The sequence below is a fragment of the Danio aesculapii genome, chromosome 5 (genome assembly GCF_903798145.1).
Source record: "Danio aesculapii chromosome 5, fDanAes4.1, whole genome shotgun sequence".
In the NCBI taxonomy this organism is placed as follows: Eukaryota; Metazoa; Chordata; class Actinopteri; order Cypriniformes; family Danionidae; genus Danio; species Danio aesculapii.
The window spans coordinates 67175645-67201084 of NC_079439.1; the positions used below are offsets into that span (position 1 = coordinate 67175645).

Consider the following 25440-nt stretch of genomic DNA (forward strand, 5'->3'; position numbering starts at 1 on the left):
TGGGGTGTGGGTAGGCATTAATAAAATACAATTTAATAGATAATTTAATAAATAATACGATAAATTACTCTGTGTATTTACTGTTTTTACACACTGTACAACAATAATTGTTATTTTTTTACATTGATGTGATGGTTGGGTTTAAGGTTGCGGTAGGGGTATATGTTAATAAAAATACAATTTAATGAGTAATTTAATAAATAATACAATTAATACTTAGTATAATTACAGTTTTTACACACTGTACAACAATAATCTTTATTTTTACATTGATGTGATGGTTGGGTTTAGGGTTTGGGTGTTGTTAGATGTTAATAAAATACATTTTAATGGGTAATTTATTAAATAGACCGTATAATTACTGTTTTTACACACTGTACAACAGTAATTATTATTTTTACATTGCTGTGAGGGGTAGGTTTAGGGTGTGGGTAGGCCTTAATAAAATACATTTTAATGGGTAATTTAATAAATACACAGTATAATTACTGTTTTTACACACTGTATAACAGTAATAATAGTTTTACATTGCTGTGAAGGGTAGGTTTAGGGTTGGGGTGTGGGGAAGCTTAATAAAATACAATTGAATGGGTAATTTAATAAATAATACGATTAATACTCAATCTAATTACTGTTTTTACACACTGTACAACAATAATTATTATTTTTACATTGATGTGATGTTGAGTTTAGGGTTGGGGTGTGGTTAGACGTTAATAAAATACAATTTAATGGGTAATTTAATAAATACACAGTATAATTACTGTTTTTACACACTGTACAACAATAATTATTATTTATATATTGCTGAAAGGGTTGGTTTTAAGGTTGCGGTAGACGTTAATCAAACATATTTTTATACATACATGTAAATATCTTTAACTTCCTGCTGTATCCCTTTTAGCAACAACCCCGTATTTGACTGTGAAAATCCGTAGGCGTAATGATATGAAACTCTAGCTTAAGCAGTCAAAACCTGCCTGGAACTACTTTTGCTGTTTTCCTTAAAATATTAATAGTATCATCCATCGGTTTTCCATAAAATAATCTTTGATATCGAAGTGAAATTGATCATGAATTTAATGTTCATTCGGCTTGCCATAGGAGGAGGCGTGGCCAGGGTCGGTGAGTTTATAAATAGCTCTCTGCTTTATCAGTGGCTGCATCATCACAGTTTGCGGCTACTATTGTGCTAGGACCATAAACATGAGGAGGACCTAAAGGAGAACAGGACAAGACAACAGTGTGCTCGCACTCACACCTCTGGTAAGACTTTACATAGATGCAGGGCTTTATTTTAAAACAACGAAAGGACGTACATACTCACCGGCGGAAGATTCCCTTTCAAAACCGCAACAACGGTTAACAATAAACTTACACTGCCATACAATTTGTAAGATAGTTAGTATAATGTTGAATAAACGCAGGTATATGGAGGAAACCGTGGTTGTTCACACTTTTTAATTCAATTCCGAATTTTGGACTGTCAATTTCGGTATACTAGAGTAGTAAAAACGACCTTGATATTTGTATGCTCTGGTCCTGAGGACAAGAATAACAACAGTCTGGGTTGTTGTAACTTAACGTATTTGAGCTTACTGCCATGGAAACATTTTTATGAATTATTGAGCTAAAGTTGGTTTTAAATTCACACAATCCAACTTTCTCGTTAGTAATATAATCTCAGAAAAGTATTCCCTGTCTAAACCGTGAAATCATATTAGCAGCCAATGACTATCAAAGTACATTGTTTATAGTCAATCAAATAATGCTAATGCTGTTTTAAAGTCATACTGGCATTCAATTTCAGACCAAATGTTCAAAGTAGCTTGGTAAACAATATAAAGAAGTTGTCACAATTAAAAAATAAACAAATGTGGGTATATAAAACCAACTTTACCTCAATTTATTAGTATACTTTAACTTGATGTACTTAAACCACAACTAAAATTAAAGATAGATAAATAAATAAAGACTATTTAAACCAAATACAAGTTTTATATAATTTTTTTTGATGATATACGTATTAAATTTCCAGGCGATACAGATATACTTTCGCACATTTTACTTTAATTCTGAATTTTGGACTGTCAGTTTCGGTATACTGTAGAGTTGTAAAAACGACATTGATATGTGTATTCTCTGGTCCCGAGAACAAAAATAACATCAGTCAGGGTTATTGTAAATAACATTAATGTATTTGAGCTTACTGCCGTGGAAACATTTTTATTAATTTAGTCTACTTTAGCTTGATTTTAGCTTAACTAAAATGAAAAATATAAATAAATAAATAAATGAAGAGACTATACCAACCAAATACATGTTTTTTATTATCTATTTAATAAAAGTTCAGGCAATACAGATACAACAACAAACAAGTGAACAGAACAAGGGGGGAGGAAAAGAAATTGTAATGATGATGATAATAATAATAATAATAATAATAATAATAATAGGTAAATAAAACAAAATTAAATTAAACAAATTTTTTAAATAAAATAAGAGATGTCAATTAAATTAGAGATATTGCATATGCATACACCTTGTATAGTGCAGGGCTTTATTTTAAAACAACGAAAGGATGTACACACTTAATCACCGGCAGAAGATTCCCTTTCAAAACCGCAGCAACAGTTAACACTTTTTACTTCAACTGCAAATTTTGTACTGTCAATTTCGGTATACTGTAGGTATAGTAGAGTAGTAAACCTTGATATTTGTATCCTCTGGTCCTGAGAACAAGAATAACATCAGTCTGGATAATTGTAAATAACGTTAACGTATTTGAGCTTACTGCTATGGAAACATTTTTATTAACTATTGAGCTAAAGTTGATTTTAAATTCACACATTTTGACTTTCTCTTTAATAATATAATCTCAGAAAAGTATTTTTTTGCAAAATCTGGACAGTGAAATCATATTAGCAGCCAATGACTATCAAAGTACATTGTTTACAGTCAATTAAATAGTGCTGATGTTGTTTTGAAGTCATACTTGCATGCAATTTCAGACCCAATATTCAAAGTAGCTTGGTAAACAATATAAAGAAGTTATCACAGTTCAAAAAGGAACGAATATGCTAATATAAACCAACTTTACCTCAATTAATTAATTTAGTCTACTTTAACTTGATGTACTTAAACAACAACTAAAATTAAAGATATAAATAAAGACTACCAACCAAATACATGTTTTTTTAATAATGTATTTATTAAATTTTCAGGCAATACAGATACAACAACAAACAAGTGAACAGAACAAGGGGGAGAAAAAGATATTGTAATAATAATAATAATAGTTAAATAAAACCAAATTAAATTAAACAAAATTTAAAAATAAAAAAGGGGTGTCAATAAAATTAAAGATATTGCATATTCATACACCATGCAGGGCTTTATTTTAAAACAAATGAACGTACATACTTAATCATCGGCGGGAGATTCCCTTTCAAAACAGCAGCAATATTTATCTTTCAACTGACGCTGCCATTAAATATATAATATAGTTTGTTTAATGTTGAGGAAAAGCAGGTATATGAAGGAGACCGTGCTTCTTCACGCTTTTTACTTCAATTTTGAATTTTGGACTGTCAGTTTTGGTTTACGTATAGGTGCAGTAGTAAAAAAAACAACCTTGATATTTGTATTCTCTGGTCCTGAGAACAAGAGTAACAACAGGCAGGGTTATTGTCAATAACGTTAACATATTTGAGCTTACTGCCATGGAAACATTTTTATTAATTATTGAGGTGAAGTTGGTTTTGTATTCACACATTCCAACTTTTTAGTTATTAACATAGTCTTAGAGAAGTATTCTTTGCGAAATCTAAATAGTGAAACCATATTAGCAACCAATGACTATCAAAGTACATTGTTTACAGTCAATTAAACAGTGCTGATGTTGTTTTGAAGTCATACTGGCATGCAATTTCTGACCCAATATTTAAAGTAGCTTGGTAAACAATATAAAGAAGTTGGCACAGTTCAAAAATGAACAAATGTGCAAATATAAACCAACTTTACCTCAATTAATTAATTTAGTCTACTTTTACTTGATGTGCTTAAACAACTAAAATTAAAAATAAATAATAAAGACTACCAACCAAATGCTTTTTAAAATTCTGTATTTATGAAATTTTCTGGCAGTACAGATACAACAACAAACAAGTGAAGAGAACAAGGGGGGAGAAAAAGATATTGTAATAATATTAATAGTTAAATAAACAAAATTAATTAAACTTAATAAAAAAAAGGGGGAGAGGGGTAATAAAATGAGGGATATTACATATTCATACACCACAAACCTTCACAAGATCTGACCTCATTAAATCAACCCTCTGATTGAGGCAGGGGCGTAGCGGACATTTTAAAAGTGGGGGGGGGGGGGGGGGGTGCTGTATGAGATTATACGTTCATATAATTATTAATCCCCTGTTTCTAAATGGTCTGTCTCTAAAACTGAGAGGGACATTTTCCCCCCGGTTGCTACGCCCCTGGATTGAGGTAAAGTCTCCGTATATTGTTTACTGTGGTACTTTGAATATTCGGTCTGAAATCGCATGCAAGTATGACTTCAAAACAACATTGGCACTATTTAATTGCCCATGAACAATGATATATTTTGATAGTCATTGACCACTAATATGATTTCACTATTTAGAAATTGCATAAATACTTTTCTGAAATGATATTATTAAGGAGAAAGTCTGAATGTGCGAATATAAAACCAACTTTACCTCAGTCTAATGAGTATGGAGGTTATGTTTAAACCCATGTACAACAACAATGGATCCCACCTCTTGGGCTGCACAATATATGGTTTCAGCATCGATATCGCAATGTGCAAATCCACAATAGTTACATCGCAAGACCCACTGTTCAGAGCACATGATTTAATTGCAAAGTTTAACCCTAATATAATAGTGTGAAAGTTTTTATTATTCCGATGTGTTTTCAAGACCTGGGGCCTCATGTATCAACGCTGCGTACGCACAAATACTTTGTGTACGCCAGAGTTCACGCTCGCGTTTGGATTTACTAACGATGAAATGGACGTGAGAACGTGCGTTGATTTACGCCAACTTCATGTCTGGTGTACGTGCATTTCTTGTGTGTGTTTGTTATTTCCATTGGCGACTCCTAGAGGCAATTATGTTAAATTGCACACTACAAAGTATCTTCGAGCCGTGCAATGGCAGCTGTATGGGACGGCATCATCCGCATGTCTAACAGATTTATAAGATTTCCATACCATGCAGTTGACCAGCCAAAAATTAAAGCGCAATTTGCAGCGATCACCAGTTTTCCCAACGTAATCGGAGCGATCGACTGCATGCACAATCCAATAAAGGCGCCATCTGAAGACGAATTTGGATGAATCAGAAATATTTCCATTCAATAAATGAGCAAATAATATGCATGTCTTCCTCGTGATGAAGAGTAGGCAAAATCTGATATGTAGTGGAGGAAAAAAGAATGAGTTCATCAGACGTTGGGTTCGAATTTCGAACCGAGTCCATGATCGAACATGTCAAAACATGTTGCCATGCGCTTAACGAGCTAGGCCGCTATAGACGCTACAAAATTTTACACCTTTACATCAGACCATTTCTTTTTTAAATTACTCACAGTGCGATGTTCAGACCCAACCATGTCAGCTAAACTCTCCCACTCTATTTTTTTCTTTTGTTATTAACTCCGGAGGACAAGCTTGCAAATAACACCATTTTTCTCCGGTCTGCCTCTGATAGGAGCACCTCCAATTCACATTCTGTTCAAAGTTTCTCTTTTTATTTACCTTTGCCATTGCTTTTCATTTGGTTTTGTCCAAGTAGAGTCATTACCATATTTATTAGGGGGAGGAGGTAGGGAGGGGTTTTCCTTGAATTTTTTATTGCGTACGCACATTTACAGCTTTGTGCGTACGCAACGTTTTAATATGATTTCAACGCAAGTCTTCGTACATGAGACCCCTGAAGATTACAGGCGAATGTAAACCATTTGGGCTCAAAAAATATATAAAGTTTGCCACTTTAACAAAGAATGATTGTGTTTACTTATACAACGAATGCTCCATGCATGTTATTTTACCTTTAAATGTTAAATTTCTGTACCTCAGTTAGGCATGGGCCGGTATAAGATTCTGACGGTATCATAACCTTGGATAAAAATATCACGGTTTGACTGTATTGTGATTACTGCTCTAATATGTTCTTTTTAAATGTCTGTGTAAAAACAGGGTTTCTGCAGGTTTCATCATATCCAATTTAAGACTTTTAAAACCTTTTTAAGACCATTATCAATGAAATTTCAGACTCTCACAGGGCAAAACGCTAACATCCGTGATCCAGGAGAATACAAGTGTTTTTTATGTTGCTAAATACATGTTAAAATGTACCCTGAATTTAATATTAGCTAAATATTATCTTTAAAACGTTATTTTCAGTGTGTGTGTTTACCCAACATTGATTCAAGGTAAAGTTGGTTTTATATTCGCACATTCATTCATTTTTAAAACAGTGACAACTTGTGATACAGTCCCTATATTGTTTACCATGCTTGAATATTTTGAATATTTGGTCTGAAATCGTTAAACAACTTTAACATTATTTATTTGTCTGTGAACAGTGTTGTTCTTTGATAGTCATTGGTTGCTTATAAGAATACACTATTTAGAATTAGCAAATAATAGCTTTCTTAAATTATATTATAAAGGAGAGTCTGAATGTGCGAATATAAAACTTTATCCCAATTAGGTAGTAAAAACGACCTTGATATCCGTCAATACTCTGGTCCTGAGAACAACAACAACAAGAATCAGGATTATTGTAAATAACGTATATTATCTGAGTTTACTGACATGGAAGCATTTAATTTTTATTGATTTAGCCTACTTTAAAATTTAATTTTATTTATTTAAACACATTTTAAAATGTACACTAAATTTTAGATTAGCTTCTTCTTTTTTTTTTGGTAAATGATTCAACTTTAACACGTTATTTTCAGTGTATTTGTGTTTACCCAACATTGATATGAGGTCAAGTTTTATATTCACACATTCATTCATTTTTATTTGTGACATAATCTCTAAATTGTTTACCACAGTATTTTGAATATTTGGTCTGCTAATGTGATTTCACTATTTAGATTTTGCAAATAATAATTTACTTTAATTATATTATCAAGGAGAGTCTGAATGTGCGAATGTAAAAATTTACCCCAATTAGGTACAGTAGTAAAAACGACCATCATATTCGTAAATACTCTTTTTCTAATGACAACAACAACAACAACAACAATCAATGTAAATAACATGTATTACTTGAGCTCACTGATATGGAAGCATTCTTAATGATTTAGCCTACTTTAACTTGATGTACTAAAAAAACAAACTCAAATAATAAATAAATAAATAAATGAAGAGTAAACTAAACACATTTTAAAATGTACATCAAATATTAGCTTTTTTAAATGATTTAAACTATTGTATGTTATTTTCAGTGTATTTGTGTTTACCCAACTGTGATAATAAGACTGATTTGAGGTAAAGTTGATTTTATATTCACACATTCCTTCATTTTTGAACAACTTGTGATAAGGTCCCTATATTGTTTACCATGCTAATTTGAATATTTGGTCTAATGAATGAATAAAAAAAATAAAATAAATAAATAAATGACAAAAACAAACAATTTAATTCAAGATTGATATAATAAAATATAAATATGTGCAGAAAAAATATACAGAAAAAATATGTGCAGAGAGTAAGAAATGTAGCGAGTCATATGTTTTGAGGTCATAGGGTTTATTTGCTGTTTTATTACATCACACTGTGAGAAAACAAGTGTAGGACACTGGGCTGTAATGAACTGTGCTGTAATATGAGTATGCTGGTCTGCTGTTGACTCAATGGGAATGAAGGCCTGGCTCGGGCACTCATCGCAGCAGTGGATCAGGCATTGTGGGTCGTGTTGACGCACAAGATCGCATGATTTCTGGCACTTGCTTAATATTTCCATTGTGACCCATCCATTGTTCCTTTTATATTCATTTTGTTTGTGATTCTTAATGCGGTCGATAGCTTTTTTTATATTTGTCTGCTAGATTGGATTGAGTGTCAAGCAATCCGAGTTCATAGCAAATATTATTGAAAAGAGTGGGATCATCAGTAAAATAATAAACAGTTATAAGAAATAAATCCGTACAGATGTACAGTGGGTACGAAAAGTATTCAGACCCCTTTTTAAACATTTGGAAAAATGGTTCCCATGCCAGACTTTTCTTCTGCTTTTAACACAATTCAACCTCAAATTTTAATTAGTAGACTGCTTGAACAGTTTGGCCTTAGTAGTAACCTGGTGGGCTGGACTTAACTAATCAAACACAAAGTGTTAGAGTGAATGGATGCTTATCTGATAAAGTTCTTTCACCTTTGTTATACATCCTTTACACAAATATGTGCCAGAGTAGGTGGGAATAGAACCATTATTATGCAGATGATACTGTCATTGTCAGTCAACTTTATGATAATGAAACAGGTCATGGTCCAGGTGGTGTGAGGAGTCCTATCTTCAGTTAAATGTATTAAAGACAAAAGACACAATAATTGGGGGTCACAGAGGTGCAGTGGGTAGCACAATCACCTCACAGCAAGGATGTTGCTGGTTCGAGCCTCAGCTGGGTCAGTTGGCATTTCTGTGTGGAGTTTGTATGTTCTCCCCATGTTGGTTTAAGATTGATTGCTGACATCACCGACCGGAGTGAGCAGTGGTAATAACACACCAAAAAGTTTGTTTTTCGACCATCAAAACACGAAGAAGAAGAACTCGTCATTATTGCTATTAAATGGATTTACTTTCATTGGCCAGACACCGGCTTCACAGCTCTGTGAATGGCAGTGGTGTCACTTGTGCGGGCGCTACTGCGCTTCTTGCTTAAAATAATAGCTTTGCTACAGAAAAGTTACTTAATTTATAAAGTAGGGACGTTACCGCTATGAGAAATGTAGTTAAGCTAGTAGCTACTGCCCAACACTGAATATAACCATAGACTCTGGAAAGAAAGAAAGAGAAAGAAGGAAAGAAAGAAAGAAAGAGGGAAAAAGAAAGAAAGAAAGGAGAGAGAAAGAAATAAAGGAAGAAAGAGAAAGAAGGAAAGAAAGAAAGAAAGAGGGAAAAAGAAAGAAAGAAAGGAGAGAGAAAGAAATAAAGGAAGAAAGAAAGAGGAAGAGAGAAAAAGAAAGAAAAAAAGAAAGAGAGAAAGGAAAGAGAAAGAAAGAAAGAAAGAAAGAAAGAAAAAGAAAGAGATAGAAATAAAGAAAGAGGAAAAGAAAGAAAGAAAGAGAGAGAGAAAAAGAAAGAGATGAAAGAAAGAGATGAAAGAAAGAAAGAGAAAGAAAAGAAAGAAAGAAAGAAAGAAAGAGGGAAAGAAAGAGAGAGAGAAAAAGAAAGAAATAAAGAAAGAAAGAAAAAAAGAAAGAAAGAGAGAAAGTAAGAAAGAAAGAAAGAAACAAAAAGAAAGAAAGAAAGAAAAAAAGAGAAAAAGAAAGAGGGAAAGAGAAAGAAAGAAAGAAAGAGAGAGAGAAAGTAAGAAAGAAAGAAACAAAAAGAAAGAAAGAAAGAAAGAGGGAAAGAAAGAAAGGGAAAGAGAGAGAAAGAAAAAAAGAGGGAAAAAAAGAAAGAGAAAGAAAGAAAGAACGAAAGAAAGAGAGAGAGAAGGAAAGAAAGAAAGAAAGAAAGAAAGAGAAGGAAAGAAAGAAAGAGAGAGAGAAAGAAAGAAAGAAAGTGAGAGAGAAAGAAAGAGAGAGAGAAAGAAAGAAAGAAAGAACGAAAGAAAGAGAAGGAAAGAAAGAAAGAAAGAAAGAAAGAGGAAGAGAGAAAAAGAAAGAGAGAAAGGAAAGAAAGAAAGAAAGAAAGAAAGAAAAAGAAAGAGATAGAAATAAAGAAAGAAAGAAAGAAAGAAAGAAAGAGAGAGAGAGAGAAAAAGAAAAGAAAAAAAAAAGAAAGAGATGAAAGAAAGAAAGAGAAAGAAAAGAAAGAAAGAAAGAAATAAAGAAAGAGGGAAAGAAAGAAAGAAAGAGAGAGAGAAAAAGAAAGAAAAAAAGAAAGAGATGAAAGAAAGAAAGAGAAAGAAAGAAATAAAGAAAGAGGGAAAGAAAGAAAGAAAGAGAGAAAGTAAGAAAGAAAGAAAGAAACAAAAAGAAAGAAAGAAAGAAAAAAAGAGAAAAAGAAAGAGGGAAAGAGAAAGAAAGAAAGAAAGAGAGAGAGAAAGTAAGAAAGAAAGAAACAAAAAGAAAGAAAGAAAGAAAGAAAGAGGGAAAGAAAGAAAGGTAAAGAGAGAGAAAGAAAAAAAGAGGGAAAAAAAGAAAGAGAAAGAAAGAAAGAACGAAAGAAAGAAAGAGAGAGAGAAGGAAGAAAGAAAGAAAGAAAGAAAGAAAGAGAAGGAAAGAAAGAAAGAGAGAGAGAAAGAAAGAAAGTGAGAGAGAAAGAAAGAGAGAGGTGAGAGAGAGAAAGAAAGAAAGAAAGAACGAAAGAAAGAGAAGGAAAGAAAGAAAGAAAGAAAGAAAGAGGAAGAGAGAAAAAGAAAGAGAGAAAGGAAGAAAGAAAGAAAGAAAGAAAGAGATAGAAATAAAGAAAGAGGGAAAGAAAGAAAGAAAGAAAGAGAGAGAGAAAAAGAAAGAAAAAAAAGAAAGAGATGAAAGAAAGAAAGAGAAAGAAAAGAAAGAAAGAAATAAAGAAAGAGGGAAAGAAAGAAAGAAAGAGAGAGAGAAAAAGAAAGAAAAAAAGAAAGAGATGAAAGAAAGAAAGAGAAAGAAAGAAAGAAAAAAGAAAGAGGGAAAGAAAGAAAGAAGAGAGAAAGTAAGAAAGAAAGAAAGAAAAAAAGAGAAAAAGAAAGAGGGAAAGAGAAAGAAAGAAAGAAAGAGAGAGAGAAAGTAAGAAAGAAAGAAACAAAAGAAAGAAAGAAAGAAAGAGGGAAAGAAAGAAAGGGAAAGAGAGAGAAAGAAAAAAAGAGGGAAAAAAAGAAAGAGAAAGAAAGAAAGAACGAAAGAAAGAAAGAGAGAGAAGGAAAGAAAGAGAAGTAAAGAAAGAAAGAGAGAGAGAAAGAAAGAAAGTGAGAGAGAAAGAAAGAGAGAGGTGAGAGAGAGAAAGAAAGAACGAAAGAAAGAGAAGGAAAGAAAGAAAGAAAGAGAGAGAAGGAAAGAAAGAAAGAAAGAAAGAGAGAGAGAAAGAAAGAGAGAGGTGAGAGAGAGAGAAAGAAAGAAAGAAAAAGAACGAAAGAAAGAAAGAAAGAGAAGGAAAGAAAGAAAAAAGAAAGAAAGAAAGAAAATTTTGGGGTGAAACTATCTCTTAAAGGTCACATGAAATTAAAATAAAAAGAGATGTTTTCGTATGCGAGTTTATATATTAGCTAATAGAACACCGTGTGCTCCGAAAACATGACAAAAACACCCAAAGCTTGCAGTTTAACACGTCTGGCTTAATGGATCCATTTTTTTCACATCCCCTCATGCTTCAGTTTTTAAATATTGACCAATTAAATGCTCTCTAGTATCTGAAATGCTCCGCCCCCTTCTAGGTGCCTTTTATTTGATGCGCTTGAGCTGCCAGAGCTGTGATAAAAAAAACGAAACGCTATTGGCTGTGGTTAAAAAGAGGAGAAGCAACTCTGTCCTGGCAGCTCAGTGGTTAGCACTCTCACCTTACAGCAAGGAGGTTGCTGGTTTGAGTCCTGGCTGGGTCAGTTGGCATTTCTGAGTGGAGTTTGCCTGTTCTCCCCGTGTTGTTGTGGGTTTCCTCCGGTGCTCTGGTTTCCCCCACAGTACATAAATATGCGCTATAAGTGAATTGGGTAAAATAAATCTTAGTGAATGAGTGTGTGTGAATGTGAGTGTGTATGGGCGTTTTCTAGTACTGGCTTGAAGGGCATCCGCTGCTTAAAACATATGCTGTAATAGTTGGTGGTTCATTCCGCTGTGGCGACCCCTGGTAAATAAGGGACCAAGCTCAAGGAAAATGAATGAGTGAATGAATCAAAAGATTTCACAAGACCCTTAATTTACATGTTAGTTTGTATTTATAGAACTACAATAGTAGTCTGTGCTGTTATTTTGCAGATTGAGAATGTCGAGGCGCTCCAGAGACCCACCGGATGGTGGTTATGGCTGGGTTGTGGTTGCATCGGCTTTCTTCATTATGGGTCTCACCGCGGCGGTGCTGAAAAACTTTGGCTTGTTTTTCCTCGAACTCCAAAACTACTACAGCGTCCTCACCAGCACTACCTCATTGATGACCTCCACCACCATTGCTGTGTTTCACCTGGGATGTAAGGAGTGTCTTCTTTTCTGTATGGTTTATTTCTTTGATTTTTGCAAGAATTAAACAAACACAAAGAAAAGAGAAAAATTTGAAAGCAAAAAAATAATAACAAGTCTAAGTCATAAAATGCAAAGACATTATGGTAAGGTTGTATTAGTTAATGTTAATTAATGTATTTACTGATATGTACAAACAATGTACAATACATTTATTATATCAATGATTGGCACAGTTTGATCATGATTAATCGCATGTAAAATAAAAGTTTGTTTTGATATAAAATACACTACCTGACAAAAGTCTTGTCGCCTATCAAAGTTTAAGCAACAACAAATAATAACTTGACTTCTAGTTGATCATTTGGTATCAGAAGTGGCTTATCTAAAAGGCAAAGGCCTCTAGATTACGCTTACCGGTATTTCACCAAAATAAAATATGATCATGCCTTGATTTTTAATTATTTATTTGGACAGTAAGGTCTGACTTTACTAAGACAAAAGTCTTGTCACTTAACAGAAATAATGTCCAGTATAGAATATAAAGTCATGGTGCAGTGGAAAAGGAATATATATTGTGTATGACTCCATCATGAGCTTGGAGGACTGCATCCATACATCTCTGCAATGACTCAAATCACTTATTAATAAAGTCATCTGGAATGGCAAAGAAAGGAATCCCAGAATTTGTTGAGATTCTTTGGATTCATCTTCAATTCCTCCTCCTTCTTCTTACCCCAGACATGCTCAATAATGTTCATATCTGATGACTGGGCTGGCCAATCCTGGAGCACCTTGAGCGCTATCCTGCTGAAGAATTTGCCCTCTCCTGTGGTTTGTAATGTAATGGGCAGCACAAACGTCTTGATACCTCAGGCTGTTGATGTTGCCGTTCACTCTGCAGATCTCTCACACCCCCCATACTGAATGTAACCCCAAACCATGATTATTCCTTCATCAGACTTGAGTGATTGAGGTCTTCTGCAGTATGTGATGATTGGGATGCAGTTCAACAGATGATTCATCCGATAAATCTACCTTCTGCCTCTTTTCCAGATGATTTGTAATAACTTGACCTATTATTATTATTATTATTATTATTATTTAACTGGGATCGACGACAAGACTTTTGTCAGGTAGTGTCTGTGTGATGTGTGTATTTATTATTTTTATTATAAATGCACACATGCTTGCATATATTTGAGAAAATGTCTATTTAGATTTAGATACAAAATGCATATGATGCAAATTATATATAAATTTAAATATCTATGTAACAAAATAATGTAGTTTTTGTTTTTCTGGTTGCGTGTATTCCATACACATTACACATATAAAATATATATAATACACACACATATATAATGGATGAACTGTGAGGAGAATAACACCTCATTGGACCCAGATTTTAATGTAACTGATTGTTTACCATCTAACAGAAATTACTCCCATAATTAAAGCTGTAGTTCACCAAAAAAATTGAAATTCTGTCATCATTTGCTCACCCTTTACTCACTGAAAACCCCTTACAGTTTCACAAAAGAAGATATTTTGAAAAATGCTGATGATCTGGCACCTATCGACTTCCAAAGTAATATCCTGCTAGAAGTCGGTGTGTGCAAGCAACCAGCATTCTTCAAAATATCTTTTATTGCGTTACAGAAAAAATAAATGCATAAAGGTGCATAAAACCACATGAGGGAGAGTAAATGATGAGGACATTAGGACAATGCATCATGGGATGTAGAAAAAAGGTGGATTTAAAAGAAACTGCATAGAAATAAACATATCGCTATTATTATCAGCCCGCATAATGACAGTGTTAAGAGCGTAGGGTGTTGTTTTGAATCAGAATTGGAAAGATTTCTATTGCCAGGTATGTTTACACATATGAGGAATGTGGTTTCATGACAGTCACAGTACAAAATCACAGACAATAAAGGAATTTTTAAAAAGTAAATAGTTGCTATATATATATATATATATATATATATATATATATATATATATATATATATATATATATATATATATATATATATATATAGTTGCCCAAGTTTATTACTATATACAATGTTGTATAGCTATATTATGTCCACATTTAAATGTAAACTAAGTATATTGTTAAATATATGGTATATGCATGTATGAATAGTGTTGTTGTTCCACAATTATTGTTAAATATTATTATTATTTTGGGTCTGTTCAGCTCCTCTGGCCAGTGCTCTCAGCATGCATCTGTCCCACCGGCCTGTTATCATGATCGGAGGACTTCTGGCTGCCTCAGGAATGATTATCTCCTCTTTGGGCCTCAGTCTGCCTTGGATGTATCTGTCTGTGGGTGTAATTCAAGGTAAGCTTTGTTTTAATATAATACCCATACCCCTATATTCTGTGAGAATTTAAAGGGTTAGTTCACTCAAAAATGAAAATTCTGTTATTAATTACTTGCCTTCATGTCATTCCAATTCCCGGAGTTCATCTTTCAGAACACAAATTAAGATATTTTAGATGAAATCCGAGAGCTTTCTTATCCTTCATAGACTGCAACAAGATGCAAGAACACTTTTGTGGACCGAAAAACTGTACAAATGACTTTGTTCGGCATGTTTTATTTTCTGCATCATATCAAGGTGCATGTTTTCAAGTAATATATGATGTATTGATTTCATCTAAAATATCTTAATTTTTGTTTCAAACATTAACAAAGGTCTCAGATTGTAAAGACATGATGGTGAAAAATTATTAAACAGAATTTAGTATGGCTACAGGATGAATAATAAAGTTATTACTTTAGGTAAAGTAATGAATTGGGTGTGCTACATAAGAAAATAAACTTTTGTAATTATTCAACAGCACAACCTCAATTATAACTTGTGTATAATACACAAAACCATTTGGTGTGGGTTTAACACTAACCAGGGCTGTCAAACTCAACCCACTATGTCATTTTATGTGGCCCGTGAGAACATGTGAGTCGCACTAAATGCGAATTTAAGTATTCACGCAAGTTAATTACATTTAAAGTCAAAGCAAACTAGGTGTCGCATATGCCGTGAACGCCCAGAACTCATTTCAATGCCTCTTTTAAGATATTCAACTTGAGCAGAAAAATTACGTGAGGCGAAAAACATCCTGCGGCAGTGGTGAAGTCCTAAAAAAAAGATGGTGTACTATTACCCACCCAACCCACCCATTCTGTTTTAGAATTTTACCTGAATGTTTCAGCGAGACATCATTCAGTTAGCTTCGAAAAACCCACACAATTTTCTCACAGCTGCTGTGGTCGTCAGGGGGCGGGGAATGGCGCAAAATTTAAACAAAAATGCACTAATTGCAACAAATTAGGATGAGAGTAAAAAAAAAACATTTGGTATACAGTTAAAGGGGAAGTCTAATCAGCAAAACAAGTGAGTATACCAAGGGTATACGCAATTATTGATCCTTAGAAGTCGTAATACCCAAACAGCTAGTGGAAAAAAGTAGGCATACTGAGTATACGTGCGTAGAGCCCCGACTACACCACTGTCCTGCAGGTAATTTAAGCTGTCCAAAACCCACCCCAACACACAAAAAACTGCCCAAAATATTAGATTAATATTTTTATTAAGTTTAATTTATTTAAATCCAAATTAACCAACACCAGTAGTCAAAGAACCACAACATAACCTGATCACAGTGAAACACCCCCCCCCCCCCCCCCCCCCCTCACCCACACACTGCACTTATTGCTGGGTAGAGTACACCACCTATTAAAGTAGGTTACGTTTTACTATTGAAATGGGGTATAAATTCATCCCATTTTGATGTATTAAATTCTTTTGAACAATTAGGTGCTGCTTGTCAATCAGGCAACGCTTCTATGTTTGTTCTTGCTGTCAGTTGCGAAAAAATAATGATCGATAAAAGAATCAAGATAAAGCGCTGTGAGTTTCGAGGGGGAGTCAGATTTGTCCGGGGAGTCAGATTTTGACACCACTTTCCTTCACCTCCTCTTGCGTGGTGGGCCCACGTGGTTTGTGCTATGCACTGGTCACTACGAACTAAATGGAGTAGGAGCGTACAGTTATGTTTTGTTGAATAAGTTGCATATAACATTTACGTTTCAAAACCACCCAAATTTTGTCAACCCGCCAATGCCACTTTTTTACCCGCCCAATGTGGTAACACTGGAAAAAGTCAGCTATATCTGGCAACATTGATTATATTGGCTGATTATATTATATTGGCAGATATCAGCTATATCTGGCAACACTGAATATAATTAAACAACAACTGTCTCATAAGTTTTTGTTTCTAAATGTTCGAATCAAACAAAATCAAAACAAAAAGAACGAGATCACGACACCGACTTCATTTACATGATCATCCTCTGGATAATGCATCGTCAGATTGTGTTGCTCTTCAGAAGTTATTTACAATTTGGTCTTGATGGCGAATCTCCTAAAGAAATGACAGTGACTCTTTGTTTACAAATTTGTGGGCGTTCTTGTAGTTGCTGTCATGTGATGTGCGTTTGACAGGACGGACTGTACCTCGCGTTAGTTTTATACAGATTACAAAACCAAAAAAACTTTTGTTTTCAAGTGTAGTTCATTTAATAGTTGATATTTCAAGGTTTTTGTGGATATATATCTTATGTCTGTGAAGCAAGTATTGATTCCAGTGTGTTTGTTGATGCCAAAAACTGTCGTAAAAACACATTTGGCCGAGCTTTTCCCCCGGAGAAACATCACACTATAGTGATTGATGATTGGCTCCTGTACTAGAAGGCAGGGCTTCATTCGCCATATTGATTTTTACAGATTTCCCCATTCAAAACTATATGAGTGACATGTCTTGTGTATTCTATAGTTTTTGGGAGTAGTAACATTTAAACCGGCCCTTTGAGGGCTACCATAATGCTGAAGTGACACTCAGTGAAAATGAGTTTGACAGCCCTGCTCTAAACAATCAGTATTGGGTGAAATATTTTAACACCAAACATTTAACCAAACAATCAGTTTATTAATTTGAATTATTTCTCTTCTTTGTCTAAAACAGGACTGGGAGTCTCGTTTACTTGGGTTCCAGCGAACAGCATGGTCAACCACTATTTCAAACGCTGGCGTCCCATCGCCTGCGCCATCTCCAGTTCTGGAGAGTGTGTCTTCGGCATGGCCTTCAGCCCGTTTTTCCAGTGGCTCATTGAAAGCTACACCTGGCGGGGCGCTCTTCTGATCATCGGCGGTCTCCAGCTTAATCTGATTGTCTGTGGTGCTCTGATGAAGCCCCTCCAACCTGCACAAACCTGCAGGAAACCTATGACCGACTCAAAAGAGGAAACCAGGACATCAAAAAAAGTCACTTTCCAATGCTCTCTCATTCAGAGGCCTGAGCTGCTGCTTTATATTGTGTTCGCCATCTTGGCTGCAGCAGGTTTTTTCATCCCACCATTGTTCCTGGTGCCGTATGTCAACAATTTAGGTATGAATCAATACTGGGCTGCCTCTCTTTTGTCAGTGCTGTCATTGGCAGACCTGTTGGGCAGACTGGGATGTGGTTGGCTGGCTAATTTGCGCCTTTTGCGAAACCTCCAGCTGTTGACTATGGTGGCGACGGCTATGGGAGTTGTGTTGCTTCTGCTGCCCATTGCGTACAGCTACTGGAGCGTACTGGCATTTACATCGCTCTATGGAATTTTGTTTGGCTGTGTGGTGGCCATTCATGTGACCAGTATTGTGGATATCGTTGGACTGGAGGGTTTTGACAGCGCTCTAGGCCTCTTCATGCTGTTACGGAGCATTGGAGGATTTCTGGGTCCACCCGCTGCAGGTCAGTGCTTGTGTTTTGGCAAAAAAAAATTGAATTCTGTCATTATTATTTGCCTTCATCGTATTAGGGCTGCACAATATATCGTTTCAGCATCGATATTGCAATGTGCATATTCGCAATAGTCACATTGCAAGATGTGCTATGTTGAGTTGGAGTTATAGTTGACCAGGAGATGGAGAATTGTATTTAATTGCTGCACTTGTATGAAATTTATGAAAAAGCAGTGCCAATATACAGCCATAACGCAGTGCTACAAGTGTGATATTGTGTTTATACAACAGTTCGATGGCATTATCGTGTATATAAAAAAGAAAATCAAACACAGAGAGTCTAAAAAACCCTTTTCTATGAGGAACTACTTTCTTCCGCAATTCATTCACATCTGCAGCTGACGTCAGAACAGCAGAAACCGTTCACCAATGTCACTTTAGAGCTAGTGTTTGAATGATTCTCTAGCGTAATGTCTAAAGTGGTGACAAACCAGGTGATTTTGCTGACACTTTAAGATTATAAGGTTGAAAGGCGTGAAATGCCATCAGTCTACAGAGATTTCCCAGTATTTCTCTGTTGCAATCAGGATATCACAATAATTAACCGCGAAAAAGTCAAAGCAAAGCAAACATTACCAGATTATGCGGTATAAATACAGCACTGCAAAATACAAAAGAGAGAGATTGACTTAGAATGTCACTTACCAGTTTTATAATGATTTGTTCAGCTGTAGTTTAAAACTTACGTTGAGAAAATGCTGAGTTTTCTCCCCTAAGGACTTATCAGATCCGAGAACCAGACAGAACTCATTCATTCATTCATTCATTCATTCATGCTTAGTCCCTTTATTAATCTGGGGTCGCCACAGTAGAATCCAGCCACTTATCCAGCCTATGTTTTACGAAGCGGATGCCCTTCCAGCTGCAACACATCACTGGGAAACACCCATACACACTCATTCACACACATACACTACGGACAACTTAGCTTACCCACTTGACCTATACCAGACAAAACTGTTGTAAATATATATATATATATATATATATATATATATATATATATATATATATATATATATATATATATATATATATATATATATATATATAGACTTCGGAAGTGTTATTGCAGAGCAACACAAACAGCAAGCAGAAATATAAATGCATGGCTACGCACAAGGCATGCACCGTGGGTCACGGCACTCACTCGACACGGAAGTTTAAATCAGCCTTTAAATGACAAGACAGTAGTGGATCGACAGGAAAGCATGGGGGAAAGGAGAGAGGGGAACAGAATTCCCAAAGAATCTCAAGCTGGAAGTATTTTCAATTTCAATTGTCCTACTACACATTGATATTCTATTAGTTGAACTATTAATCCACTGAAAAAAGTGATTGTTTTAGTAATCTTCAATCAAAGTCTGGCATTTGCCTCCATGTTTGGAGCACTCAAAAAATGACTTTTGATGTTTGTTCAAACGACTTATTTAAAATGAGGTAAAACAATTTATTTTATTTTTTTTACGTTTTTTTTTTGTGAAAACCGAATTGTTTTAAGTTCAATCTACTTAATTTTTAAACTATCAAGTTAACATAATTGATTTGTGTTAGGACAACATGAAGAAATTTTGTGGAACCCTGCAGTTTTTTTTTTTTATAGTGAGTGGCGGTCCTTCCCTGTTGACGATAAAATGTGACGATTTATCGTCACGACAATTATTCTTAACCGTTAGTTTACAATGAGGTAATGATGCTCAAAAAGAAACTCAATATACCATTTCAGTTACAAGTACATTGACATACTAAAATAAAAGTCTCAGCGACTTCTGGTTCACGCAGGTCACCACAAACACAGTAGTGCGCTACAGTACATGTCAGTGCTTTAACTGAGGGTACAGTAACAGACAGGGTTTATTTAGGGTGTGTTTTAGTGAGGATGATATAGAGACGCGGCCCACAGCAGGTGTTTTCTGTGTTCCCATTGGCTCTCTGTTTACCGTCTCATGTTTCTCTTGCGTATCTGTATCTCAGGCTGGCTGGTGGACTGGACTCACAACTTCGGTGCTGCTTTCTACTTGTCTGGCATCTGTCTGGTCCTGTCTGGGTGTTTCGTGTTGCTCGTGGACCGGCTGGTGGAGAAGAAGAAGCTCCAGGAAACACTTCAAGATCCATGCACTGAGACTACAGATCACAAAGCAGACGTTTAAAACCCAGGGTTTTATATTTTTTACCAGTGTTTTATTATTTCATTATATGAAGTTTTGTCTATTTAAAGCCATATTTTATTAGAACCAGTTTTTAATCTTTCAATAAAAGCAACAGAGATTTAATTACCTCAATTCTCACCCCATAACGTCACTGGATTTCTTTTCAAGATTGATCACAAACAGTGAGATCTGCCTGATTTCACTCATTAATTCATTCAAGGAGCCATTCATTATTTCATTATCAAGATATTACAGACCAATAATCAACCCAGGCTCATTGGGAAATACATGCTTCAGCCTATTTATTTGCGAAACGTGAAATACATTGCTCCGGGTAGGTTTTGTTGTACGTTTAAGATGACAAATCCACTAGAGGGCGCTGTCTACTTTATTACGAAGCTAAACTGCATTACTTGGCGTACATTTTGTAGTGTGTTTCTAATACAAGCTGTGACGAAATGAGACGATCTAGCCTACACGGGACAGATCTTGACACCTAGCTATCATAACAGCCGCTGTTAATAAGCAGCAATAAAATCTGTAATGTCTTTTTCTCCAAGTGATTTTAAAACTTATATGACGCTATTTGAAGACAAAGGAAGGTTTACAAAAACTGGAAATGTTTTTCCTTTGATCCATACATGTACACATAAAAATGTAAACTGTCTAGAATATCACTTTTTAGTAAGACATTTCATACATTTTGTTAGCATGTTTTTTTTTACATGTTTAAATATCCAAGTAAAAAGGAAACTAGTTCATACATTCAAAACTGTAATCCAGTTTTCTTTTAAAAACGTCCAGCGTGCAATAAATCTTGGGATGTTCGAGGTCGCGAAGGATTCAAAAGTTGTATTCTTTATTACCTGAGAAATGAAGGACGCATTTGGAGGCTGCATTTGAAGGAGCCTTTGAATTATTATTATCTTTTTTAATAAGACCGCCTTCGTCATGGCACGATAACGCAGCGCTCTTTGAATGTATCTTTCGGAGGATGCAGCCTCTAAAATGAGACGCAGCTATAATTAAACAATGTACAAGGTGAGCTACAGAGCAAACTGACCAAGCCAGAAAATTAGTCCATATGGAGATTGAGGCAAACATTCATTCATTTTCTTTTCAGCTTAGTCCCTTTATTAATCAGGGGCTGCCACAGTGGAATGAACCGCCAACTTATCTGTTTTTTATGCAGCTGATGCCCTTCCAGCCACAACCCATCACTGGGAAACATCCATACACTCTTTCATTCACACACATACACTACAGCCAATTTAGCTTACCCAATTCACCTTTAGCGCATGTCTTTGTACTGTAGGGGAAACCGGAGCACCTGGAGGAAACCCAAGCCAACACGAGGAGAACATGCAAACTCCACATAGAGGTGGTAACTAACCCAGCTAGGGCTCAAACCAGTGACCTTCTTGCTGTGAGGCGATTGTGCTACCCACTGTGCCACCATAATGCCCAAACATATTCCATTACAAATAGTAGACATCATTAAGTTGTTTTGTGGTATTTATTTAATGTCGTGCAAAGAACTGAATGAAAACAATTGTTCATTTGTTGATAATATGTCCCTGTAAATATAATTAATGTAAAAACGAACAAAAGTTGTTGTCATACTGCCCTCTAGTGTTCATTTTACATATTAACTACAGTCAAACAGGTATGTTTTTGCGATTTGACTAAAATGGAGGCTCAAGCACATATTTCCACAGATCCTGTGTTGACGATTGTATTACAGAACAATCGTTCAGTGATTTTATTTGATAGTATCTACAAGAAATATATAATTTATTTAGAATCAGAGGATTGATGTTTCAGATTGAATAAAAGTTACGTACAGTGGCTCCAAATAGTGCCATCTGTAAAGCTCATCACTTCTGTGGTCACTGACCTCGAGGTGATTTATAATTTTTATTTCAAATGAAATAATTGTATTTTTATCAAACATTTTTGTTAAAAAGTCCACTTGTAAGTGAATTAAATCTCACATATAGTTTTTATATATTGTTTACAGTGTTATTTTAATGTTACTCATATAGTAATTCATTCATTTTCATCCGCTTTTCCGGGACTGGTCACAGGGAAGCAGTTTCAGGAGAGAACCCCAGACTTCCCTCTCCCCAGACATTCCTCCAGCTCCTCCGTGGGAATCCTGAGGCGTTCCCAGGCCACCCGAGAGACAAAGTCCCTCCAGTGCGTCCTGGGTCTTCCCCGAAGCCTCCTCCTGGTGGGACATGCCTGGAACACCTCCATAGGTAGGCGTACAGGAGGCATCCAAAACAGAAGCCCAAGCCACCTCAGCTGTCTTCTCTCGATGTGGAGGAGCAGCGGCTCCTACTATCTATAAGGGTGCGCCCTGCCACCCTGCGAAGGAAGCTTATTTCGGTCAGTCGTATCTGAGATCTTGTCCTTTCAGGAAAGACCCAAAGCTCATGACCATAGGTGAGAGAAGCAACGTAGATTGACTGGTAAATCGAGAGCTTTGCCTTTCGGCTCTGTTCTTTCTTTACCACAATGGACAGATACATCGGCTGCATTACTGCTGCCGCTGCACCAATCTGCCTGTCGATCACACGTTCCATCCTTCCCTCACTCGTGAACAAAACCCCAAGATACTTGAACTCCTCCACCTGGGGTAAGGACTCTCCTTTAAGTTAAGTCCGTATATTTTGACATTTTCTGTTTTCATTTTAGCATTTGATTTGATAATGTTTACTTTTTATTAATTTATTGATTTTTAACTGATGTATTCCAGTAATGGATTCAAGTTTGAAGTAATTTATTGAACTATAATGAAGGATAAATAGCTAAAATATAGATATATTTAGCTGTTAAAGTTTATTTTTATTTTAAAACTAATTACTAACTAATAGAAATGGCGAATATTTTTGAAGGCCACTAAATTGTACGATTAGCTCACAGATTTTAGTAGCGTTTAGTCTAAAAAGGAGTACATTATATGAATACATTAATTTTGTAATCACGGAGGTGCCTTAGAAATGTTGAAATCCATCTTTATGCCAGCAGATGGGTTTTTACGAAAAATTTGCTATACTTTTAACCTCAAAATAGCATTACATTCTACTAAATCCTTCTGTGAACTGAACTAATAGGGAGCAAAATATTTTGTAGGTTTATGAAAAGCCTAATATCATGTCTGATTTCATTATCAAATGGTGTCTCTTAAATTTGTAGACACTTGCATAACATTTGTATTACAAAATACACCTAACTTGTGTATTATGGGCTTTTATTGGTTCTCCAAACACATGCTCTATCCAAAGATCAAGAGAGAAAGACATTGTGAGCTGAATTGTTGTGCATTATTTTGCAGAGATCGTTTGATTCTTTATTTTTGATTCTGTATTTTTGATATTTTTTTTTGGTCAGATCTTGACGTTTGCCTTAATTGCAGGTGACAATCAGGAATAATTCGTTTAGATTTTCCATTTGAACTGTATTAACAGTATAACTTGCTGTATAGCAGGGGTTAATAGGAACTGTGAGTGAAATAAAGGCCAGTTGTTCACCTTCAAGTTTCAGTCCAGTTTGTGGCCTGCCACTTGTTGTCACTTTTGACATTTCAGTTTAATGTAGGCAATAGTTAATAAGCACCATCAAATTTTAAATATGACACTTAGCTACGCTTTTTATTATGTTGCTATATTTTATTCATATATATATATATATATATATATATATATATATATATATATATATATATATATAAGAGCCTATATTTGTCTGATTGATTACCATTTTGGTGACACAGTGGCTCAGTGGTAAGCACTGTCACCTCACAGCAAGAAGGTCGCTGGTTTGAGTCCCGGCTGGGTCAGTTGGCATTTCTGTGTGGAGTTTGCATGTTGTCCCCGTGTTGGTGTGGGTTTTCTCCGAGTGCTCCGGTTTCCCCCACAAGTCCAAAGACATGCGCTATAGGTGACTTAAATAAACTAAATTGGCCGATAAACTAAATTGTGTGTGAATGAGAGTGGGTGTATGGGTGTTTCCCAGTACTGGGTTGCAGCTGAAAGGGCATCCACTGTGTAAAACGTATGCTGGATAAGTTGGCGGTTCCTTCCGCTGTGGTGACCCCTGATGAATAAAGGGACTAAGCCGAAAAGAAAATGAATGTATGAACTTTTGTTTTAGCTAGAAATGACGTTTACTTTCAGGATGGCATTTTTTTTAAATAAAACAGAATGTTCCCTTTGATCATTAGTTTTGGTTTAGTATTTTGCATATAACGTCCCACAACACAGTGGTTATCTAAACAAAAAAAAAAATCTAAAAACAGAACGTTTTGTCATGTTTATTCATTATTTTTTATTGGAACCATAAAATTGTTTCAACAATATAGCAGGACGTTTATTTTAAAAAGAACCTAACACACATTACACGGGACGTTCTCTACAGGTTGTTTGGTTTTCATAATGATTTGAGTAGCCTATTTATATAATCATCACTAGGCTATACACTGACTGGCCACTTTGTTAGGTACACCTTACTAGTATTGGGCTGGACCCCCTTTTGCCTTCAGAACTGCCTTAATCCTTCATGACACAGATTCAACAAGCTACTGGAAATATTCCTCAGAGATTTTGCTCCATATTGACATGATAGCATCACGCAGTTGCTGCAGATTTGTTGGCTGCACATCCATGATGCGAATCTCCCATTCCACCACATCCCAAAGGTGCTCTATTGGATTGAGTTCTGGTGACTGTGGAGTCCATTTGAGTACAGTGAACTCATTGTCTTGTTCAAGAAACCAGTCTGAGATGATTCGTGCTTTATGACATGGGCGTTATCCTGCTGGAAGATGTGTACATTGTGGTCATAAAGGGATGGACATGGTCAACAACAATACTCAGGTAGGCTACTGGTACTGGTAGGCTATTGGTACTAATAGGCCCAAAGTGTGTCAAGAAAATATCCCCCACACTATTACACCACCACCACCACCAGCCTGAAGTGTTGATACAAGGCAGCATGGATCCATGATTTCATGTTGTTGATGTCAAATTCTGACCCTACCATCCGAATGTTGCAGCAGAAATCGAGACTCATTAAACCAGGCAACCTTTTTCCAATCTTCTCTTGTCCAATT

The 25440-nt window shown here is 35.4% G+C and overlaps 1 protein-coding gene across 2 annotated transcripts; it reads left to right on the plus strand.

Annotated features, from left to right (window-relative positions):
• Window positions 1-1154: 1154 nt before the first annotated feature.
• zgc:114041 (uncharacterized protein LOC574425 homolog) lies at window positions 1155-23866 on the plus strand. 2 transcript variants are annotated; one of them, XM_056458753.1, is made up of 6 exons: window positions 1155-1266; window positions 12113-12321; window positions 14520-14663; window positions 17354-18124; window positions 20149-20332; window positions 22412-23866. In XM_056458753.1, the coding sequence occupies exons 2-5, from the start codon at window positions 12120-12122 to the stop codon at window positions 20322-20324; spliced, it is 1293 nt and encodes a 430-aa protein (XP_056314728.1). In that variant the 5' UTR covers window positions 1155-1266; window positions 12113-12119; the 3' UTR covers window positions 20325-20332; window positions 22412-23866. The 2 variants fall into 2 exon arrangements, with proteins under 2 accessions (XP_056314728.1, XP_056314727.1); XM_056458752.1 differs by having other exon boundaries at window positions 20149-23866.
• Window positions 23867-25440: the final 1574 nt, after the last annotated feature.